The sequence below is a fragment of the Leopardus geoffroyi genome, chromosome A1 (assembly GCF_018350155.1).
Source record: "Leopardus geoffroyi isolate Oge1 chromosome A1, O.geoffroyi_Oge1_pat1.0, whole genome shotgun sequence".
Lineage (NCBI taxonomy): Eukaryota > Metazoa > Chordata > Mammalia > Carnivora > Felidae > Leopardus > Leopardus geoffroyi.
Window position 1 is genome coordinate 123,532,209 of NC_059326.1, and position 8,328 is coordinate 123,540,536.

The 8,328-nt window shown below is 50.3% G+C and overlaps 1 protein-coding gene across 1 annotated transcript; it reads right to left on the reverse strand.

Annotated features, from left to right (window-relative positions):
• Nucleotides 1-1,759: 1,759 nt before the first annotated feature.
• Nucleotides 1,760-8,079, reverse strand: MCIDAS (multiciliate differentiation and DNA synthesis associated cell cycle protein). The gene is made up of 7 exons (XM_045493308.1): nucleotides 7,952-8,079; nucleotides 7,768-7,864; nucleotides 7,498-7,589; nucleotides 4,251-4,323; nucleotides 3,459-3,682; nucleotides 2,728-2,838; nucleotides 1,760-2,479 (listed from the first exon to the last, which is right to left on the reverse strand). Exons 1-7 carry the CDS (start codon nucleotides 8,066-8,068, stop codon nucleotides 2,039-2,041), a joined length of 1,155 nt encoding a protein of 384 aa, XP_045349264.1. The 5' UTR covers nucleotides 8,069-8,079; the 3' UTR covers nucleotides 1,760-2,038.
• Between the last annotated feature and the right edge of the window lie 249 nt (nucleotides 8,080-8,328).

Genomic DNA, 8,328 nt, shown 5'->3' on the forward strand with positions numbered 1-8,328 from the left:
GTTTTTGTTTTTTCTGAAGCTTAACTGCAGTACTTTATATAGAAGCTGATGAAAGGAATTCTGAACTGTCCAGTGTACTTTTTAAGAGTCCATTTGTTAGACAAAATATGAGGAAATGTGGTATATTCTATCACTTTTTTTTTTTTTTTTTTTTTGCTTTGTTTCTAAATGGCTATTTAAATACAGATAACAGTGCCTAGGACAAACTGGAGGAGCAGGTCCTGCCGCCCTGCCCAGCTCCCCTGCTACCTGATATCACCACTTAGATGACAGAATGGTGGAATACGGCTGGAAACTCCCCCAAGCTGAACCCACAAATGCAAGGAGTAGCTCGCAGGTTGAGAACGGCAAAGGTTGGGACAAATCACTACTTGACATACGCTACTCACATAATTTCACAACCCAGTGGAAAAAGGAACCCCACAAAAGGAAATAGAAAAAAAGTCAAAGTGAAGGCACTATGTAACATGTAAGTTTTTCTTAGAAGATCAACCTTAGAAATATAAGACATGAATGTGCACCTCAGTTTTATCTATGGAATTCAAATAGATAGTTTTGTTTTTACCAAGATTTCCCAACTGGTTTCTGGTGCATGTGTGCATGTGCGCACACACACAAATATACATATTATTATATACATACATATATATATATACATATTATATATATACATACACACACAAATATATATACTTTTTCACATGAAATATGCCGTTTTCTTAAAATCACTTATGTTTTTATCAACAAGGTTTACTTTTTGTGTGATTATTCTGTTCAGACATATAAAACTATAATTAATATAAAATAAACCATAAATCTTACAAAATTATATGAATGATCATTACAAACAAATGTGTTTAGCACCTATTTTGTAGGTAGCTCACTGCCTCTACTTTATTGCCCTAAGGCAAGTGTTTTAGCTATCTCTCCTAATTTTTTATTCTTCCAGCCAGGATAAAAGTTTTCAACAGTAAGAAAATTAAGGGTCCTTCTAGGACCAGGGGAAGTTGAGTGATGTAATTAAACAATCACCCAGAAGCCTGGCTTCTGGACCTACAATCTTTATTAATTTTTTAATATATAATTTATTGTCAAATTGGTTTCCATACAACACCCTGTGCTTATCCCAACAGGTGCCCTCCTCAATGCCCATCACCCACTTTCCCCTCTCTCCCACCCCCCCCATCAACCTTCAGTTTGTTCTCAGTATTTAAGAGGCTCTTAAGGTTTGCCTCCTTCCCTCTCTGTAACTTTTTTTTCCTCTTCCCCTCCCCCATGGTCTTCTGTTAAGTTTCTCAGGATCCACATATGAGTGAAAACATATGGTATCTGTCTTTCTCTGCCTGACTTATTTCACTTAGCATAAAACTCTCCAGTTCCATCCACATTGCTACAAATGGCCAGATTTCATTCTTTCTCATTGCCAAGTAGAATTCCATTGTATATATAAACCACATCTTTATCCATTCCTCAGTTGATGGATATTTAAGCTCTTTCCATAATTTGGCTATTGTTGAAAGTGCTGCTATAAACATTGGGGTACAAGTGCCCCTATGCATTGGACCTACAATCTTTAAACGACTAGTGAGAAAACCTGGAAGTTCCCAATAATGCTTCTTATTATAGAAAATTACTTAATCTCTTACAGGCTCCTTTCCCTTCTTATAAAACTAGGGCATTATATAAATATAAAATAGCTAAGTGATGTCTAAGTCCTTTCCAGCTCTAGAAGTACATAATTCAAAGCTACTAAAATAAATACTTTTAAAATTGAGATTTATATGTGTGTTTACACGCACACATACAGCACACACTGTGGAAGGGAAGGGAATATACAGTGTTTTATACCAGGACTGTGCAGGACATCATTATCGAGACGTTTTGGTGTCTGAAAAAAAAGTTTCAGGGTGGCATTCGCCCAGCAGAGGGAGTTCTTCTGAAGCCAGGTTCGGCAAACAGTTCCCAATTAGCCTCCCAATTAGCCTCCAGGCGCTTCAGTCCGGATACAGGGCAGTGTTTGGGGGAACATCATCCCAGCTCAACTGGGGACCCAGCGGAATTTGTATCCCCCGTTGGCGGTCCGAATGGTGAAGGCATTGCCCTGGGGGAAGGCGAGGGTGCGGATGGTGCTATGGCTGCGGATGGGGGTGCTGAAGGAGCCACCCTCTTCTAGCTCACTGCGGCTCAGGTTTAGCGCGCTCCGGCTGCACTCTGTGCGCAGCCCCCGGAAGGTGCCGTGGAGGTTCCCTGGCATGTCCTCCCTACTCGCGGGCTCCGGCTGTAGCCGGAGCCGCTTCGGGTCGCGGCTCTGCAGCGCTTCATCGCAGCGCTCGGAAATCTCCCTCAGGATGGCGTCCACTTCCGCGCAATCCTGTCCCGCAGCACTGAACAACTCCTCCAGGCTCCTTTTGGCTGTCGCCTTGAGCAGGAAGGGTTCGGCTGTCGACCCGCAATCCCGGGACTGCGTGATCATCAGCTTCTACAAAAGATGGAGGGGCGCCAAGCTGGGGCAAGCCGGACTCCCTTGGTGCGGGGTGCGCAAAGAAGACCTGGGTCCCTTTCGAACTCCGCGGACTCCGATGTAAGCTGCCAGTGGCTCAGCAAGCTCCCAGCAGCCTCCACCTGTCTCCCAACTCTCTCTGGGTTCCAATTCTGGGCACTGGGGGAGGGGTGCACAGGAACATTTCCGACGTCCTGCAATGACCCACACTCCCGCACCCCACTTACATCCAGCACAGAGGCCAGGTGCCGGGTCCGGCTGGCAAGTTCCTTCAGTTGCACGTTCCGCTCTTTGAGCGAGGCGATCTCCTCCTGCTTCTGGGTCAGCGTCACGTGCAGCTGCAGGAGGAGACCCAAACATTAAGAAGTAGGCCACTGTGGTCGGTCTCATCTGTATACTCTGCATGAATTATACCAGGGGTCTAACATCTAATCTGGAACTGAGGGCCGAAGGGCATTTACACTGGTGAGAATAATAATCGCTTTTGTTTATTTGACTTTTGTTTGTTTCACAAAGCACTTGGACAAAATGTATCTTGATCCTCCGTGTACTGTGGTGGTGAGGAGGACGAACTTGGGCAACAAGCAGATCCAGGTTCTGCCTCTGAAGTTCAATCTTCCTATACCTCGGGTTCCTCATCTGAGAAATGGGACTACTATCTTGTTCGGTGATTGTAAGTATTAAATGAGAAGAGAAAGTAAATGGATAAGCACAATATCAGACATATAGGAATGCTGCACTAAATACTGGTATCTGGCAGGATTATTCCCACTTACTGCGGTTGGAAACAGGAGAGGCCCTGGAGCAATCGCAGTTCTGTGAAGCCCTCGCCCCGCCCACCCACTGGTTTTTACCTTACGGAGGGACACCTGCCAGCTCCTGCCACCCCCACTTCCGCCGGGAGCTCCATACCCAGTCCCCACCCCAGGATTCCTGGAAGCCAGCCCAGTGTCCCTACTTGGTTATTCTCAACGAGCGCGTCCCCCAATGCCCTCTGGTTCTGGTCGGCCACTTCCTTCCAGTACTGCTCCGGCCGGGGCACGTCTGGAGGGGGCAGAGGCGGTGACTGCAGTGCCCTTGGGTCCAGCGGCGGAGAGAGACAGGGCCCAATTGGCAATACGTTGCCAGGAGAGAAGGGAAAGTCTCCGCCGGTCAGAGGAGGCGACATCAAAGAGGATGAGTCTGAGGAAGAGTGGGAGCTAGGTTTGCAGCCTCAGACGCGTGCCCAGCTAGCTACAGGGACAAGACGCCACTCCGCATGTAGGATTTGTGGGAAGACTTTGTTAAGTAAAGCACCCCTCACTCTGCAATCCCCACGATTCCCAGGCCCTTTCTGATATCTTCCTCATACACAGCAGGCACTCAATATATGCCTGTTGAGCTGATCTGAATAGAATCGCCACCGTGGCCAAGACAAACCTGCCCGAAGTCACACCGGTCTGCTGTTCTGTACACTCTTGTCACCCAGCCTCTCCCTGACCACATCACAGCGTAGGGCTCCCTCTCCCAGAGCTCAAACCGACAAGCTGAGAAAGCTCTAGAGATGCAGCGATTCATCATCTTCCCGGTGAGGAAGGGTGGAGTCTCATAAATACGCAAGGGCCTGACCCATTGAGGAGTTACTGACATGTCGACAGGTGCTGGGTTTACCGCCTTCGCCACCACGAAACCGAAATCTGAACTAGTTTGATTTGCGGAGTGGGGGAACACCTCTGCCTCCTTTATTTAACTGCAAGGAGACTGCACTTGCCTGCAATGAGATCATCCACTGTGTCTCTGAAATCCTGCAGATCAAAGTCCGCAGCAGTTTGCAGGGACTGGTTCTGGAAAAAAACAAAAAAACAAAAAACAAAACGGAGGTGTAAACTAGTTAATGTAAATTCCAGCAGGTCTGAAACTCGTTCCAGACCGAGTGTCGTCCTCCCGGGCTTGGCAGCGGGTCTGCACGCCCTCTCGTATGTTCGCAGCCAAGCCTCATACCTGAAAATCAAAGCCCCATTCCAGGCTTGGAATCCAGCAGGCTTGCACTGTCATGGTGGGGAGCGGGTGACTCGAAGCAGGGACCCGGCTCCAGAGGGTCCCGAAGGGCGCCGAAACTGTGCAGGCTGTTTGAGGCGTGGGTCCTTCCGCGCGCATCGTCTTGCCCCGGTCCCCACCTCCTGCAGCCCGCTGCCCCTGAGCCGCCTCATTGGCCCTCCACCAGACAACCAGCTGTCTCCGTGAGGCCCGTTGAGTTCTTCCAGCTCCCTCTGCACCTCAGTTCAACTTACCTCCGACCCGCCACAGAGCTAGTGCCCTAAGATAAGAGAGCGGGTGTGCGTACGCTCCGTCTTTCCTCCCAAGACCCTACAGCGTGGAGTGTCTCCAAAGAAATAACTTGAGGCTATATATCCCGCCAAGGTTCGGTCACAGCTAAACCACCTTCTCCCCATAAGGGAGAGAAAGGTAGGCTATGAAGAAGGGGCAGGGATGGTATGGAAACTGTTTCTGTTCAGCACGCAAGTGTGGACTCTATTGCTCTTTTGTTTCTCAGTAAGAAGTTTACTTTTCCCTTACAGTGTGATGCACCCCCAACATCCTGACACCTGGTTCCTGCAAGATGCCTGCGCGCGGCTGGCAGCCCCTGAACATTCTTATTCCCTTAATTCGTGGACATTTAGAGTTGACAAACTCTTTTACACAGAGTCCCTATGTTAATTTCCACGCCAATGTAGGAAGCAGGCAGGGCCCAGGAAGTGACTCCAACCCCTTTGATAAAGAATCTCGAGCTCAGAGAAATTGAATTGCCCCAAGTCATCCAACTCTGAAATGTAACCGGAGAGAATGATGGTGACTATTTCAGTCTTTTTTCCTCTATGCCTCACTGCCTCTAGCTTTCATCTTTTTTAAGGAGAGCCTGGCTTCCAATGAACACAGCACTGGAGAAGAGGAAAGAAGATTCTCAAGGCACGTGGTGTGAGGGAAGGTATCTAATATGCCCATAAGAAATATTTATTCTATTGATTCCACTATTATCGATTGATTGATTCCTTTGGGTTAATCATACTCATCTCCCCAAAGCTTTTGTTTACTATTCAAATATTGCTGAGAAGAGGAACCTAGTCTGGCCCTCATCTCAAAGAAAGTACAAGTATCAGCTTTCCTCAAGGAGGAAAACTTCAATCCAGGAGGCCTTAAGCACCAGTTGGGAACTGAGGCTATACGGGGCAAAGTAGCTTAGAAAGGGCTCAGACAAATCCTGAAACATTCTGTCCTGGTTGAAGGAGCTGCCTCAAATGAAACCAAACTCATTTTCCAAGGGCGGAAAGGTCCTCCTCTTAGTAGAGATTCAGCTAAAGATCTTACCATGAGGAGACTTGAGGCCAACAAGAGAACTGGAGCCCAGGAAATGCTTCCTTGCATGCTTTCCCAGGTCCTTGGCTCATTCTGGACATCAAATACTTCTAGAGAGCTTCCTCTCTCTGTTCACCTTACCCAGCAGGAAGGAGGCTAGGAAATTTGACCTGAATGTGCACTGCCCAGAGTCTTCCCAGGGGATCTTCCTCTAAGTGGTCTCTTTCTTTCTGTACCAGCTCTGTCTTCTCCAGGAAAAGTTCTGGACCTCTTGGTTCATCTGGTAGGAGCTCTGTGCTTCAAACTTTGAATCCTACCTTCCCAATTAAATACAAACCTGGCATTTTCCCAAACTACAATGGCAGCGGGGGGGGGGGGGGGACAGGGGAAGAGGTTAATACACAACATGATGTAAATTTTAAGTTGTGAATACTCAAGCAAAAATTCAACAAGATCCTGCTTGGTTTTTATTACTTGCAAAATAGGCAAGTTGGAATAAGGGAGTGATTGGGCCTCTAGGTCAGTTGAAAGATGCTCAAGTTTTGTCTTTCCTTATTTGAGCATCCAGATATAAAAAGAAAAAATAAAATGGCATCTACAGGGCAATGCCCACTCTCACCACTTGCCTTAACAATCTGCTCTCAGTGGTCACCGACCCTGAGTCCATCTGGGCTCTAACCCAATTCCAAAGGCACTTAGGGGAAGCCTGGAAAGCTGTGTTCCACCACTAACCTCGGTTCTGGGAGGTGGTCATATCTTTTGGAATGTTCAGTGCTGGGCATTTCCCCACGGACCCCATGTGCCAAGGGCCTGCTGCCAGGAAGCTGGAACCGACACTTTTCCTGTATCTGGGCACTTCTTATCCCATTGATGAGCCAAGCAGGCTTCTGGCTTCCCAGACACCAGTGCTGGGAGGCTCCATCATCTACCCCTGGCAAGTGGTAGAAGTCGGATGGGAGGAAGAAAATAGGTTTTCGAGGAAAAAAAAAAAAGTCAAAATACCTCTTTGCCCCATGAGGGTAAGTGACACGAGCCTTTGCAGGGGGAGAAAATGCCTTTTATAAAGGGCCCAATTGCTGAAGGGCCATCTCTGCAAAGAGGAACGTTTTCTGTCAGATTTCTTCCAGAGTTCTTTGAACTTGGTCCCTCTTCCCCTAAATGTAAACTCTTTTCGTCTTTTCCAGTCTTGATCGAGTAGTTATCCTCCAATCTTCACACTCCTTAGATACCCAGGGAATGAAAACTGTTAGTGAATAGCCAAGAAGAGAATGTGGGGGCACTGACAGGGCAGGTACCAGGTACCCAGCTCTTAAATTTGCTCCCACCTACTCGCCTGGTTCCTCAGTGCGCAATCTCCACATTGCTTTGTCACAGCTCCAGGGAAAAGATGGGGAGAACGGGAGACCCCTTCCCAGGAGGGTAGTCCTCCAAGTGAGCCCCTCTGTTCCAGGTTGGTCAGAGCAGCTCTGAGAATACGGCCGTCGCCACGGACTACGAGACAGGAAGAAGTTCCGGTCCTTGGGGCTGAGATTCCAGCACTACGTCTGCCCCCACTAGCCAAACGTGCCTGCGCTCCCCACTTGAGATGAGCCTTTGCGGAAAACGAACCCTTGACTCCTGAGTCGGAATCGGGGCTGTTCGGCTTCCAGAGTGAGGGGAGATACCTGCAATGCAGCCAAGTCACCACTAGGCGGCGCGTCGGACCCGAGTAGCGAGGAGCAGTCGGCGAGGTCCTGCAGGTCTATGGTGGTGAGCGCTGCGCGGGTAGAACCGGAGACACGCGCGGCGGACCCTGAACCTCCCGGCCAGGTCTCGCCGCTGGCATCCCCGCCAGGACATCCGGGCCCCGGGAAGAAAAGCGCTTCCCAGCCACGCGTGCCCCACCCACCCGGTTTGGGGAACCCGAGGGATCGCGCGGGAGCCACTGGGCTCACCTGGCAGCGCAGAGAGCTCCGCGTCCCGCGGATCTTCGTAGACCGACACTGGGCTGCCGCCGCTGCAACCAGGCAAGAACTTCCGCGGAGGGGCGAACTAGCCAAACACAGAAACGGTGAGCATGGATCAGCCCCGGGGACCCGGAGCGTACGGACCCTGCCCGGCACCGGCCCGCAGCCCCACCTTCTTCTCCAGCTTCCCGGGCTTGCTGAGAGGCCGGCCCCGCAGCTCCAACATCCTGTTGGGGCAGATGCTGTCGAAGGCTCGGCGTCCCGCCGCGGCGCCCCCGCACGACTGCATCCTGTCTCCCCTGCCGCTTCGGCCCAGGAGCCAGGTGCCGGTTATTCGGAGGCGGCGACAGGGGCTGGGTTGGCGAACCAAACTCAGCGCTCCGCCTGGCGCCAGCAGGGGAAGGCGCGTGGCCGGGTTGGAGGCGAGGGGTGGCTGTAGAGGTGTGGAGGGAGGGCCGAGTGGAGAGGGAAGACTCGCCGAGCGGGAGGGGCGGCTCGCGCCTGAGCGCCAGAGGTGGCGCCTTCGGCCCGTGACAATCTGCGCGCGGG

What these genes read in the sequence shown, in the direction of transcription:
- MCIDAS (XM_045493308.1), bottom strand. Translation starts at nt 8,068, where the DNA reads ATGCAGTCGTGCGGGGGCGCCGCGGCGGGACGCCGAGCCTTCGACAGC. An exon ending in GGAGCTCTCTGCGCTGCCAG is followed by an intron (nt 7,590 to 7,767) that starts GTGAGCCCAGTG and finishes CTACCCGCGCAG; the next exon opens with CGCTCACCACCATAGACCTG. An exon ending in GTGACTTGGCTGCATTGCAG is followed by an intron (nt 4,324 to 7,497) that starts GTATCTCCCCTC and finishes GTTTTTTTCCAG; the next exon opens with AACCAGTCCCTGCAAACTGC.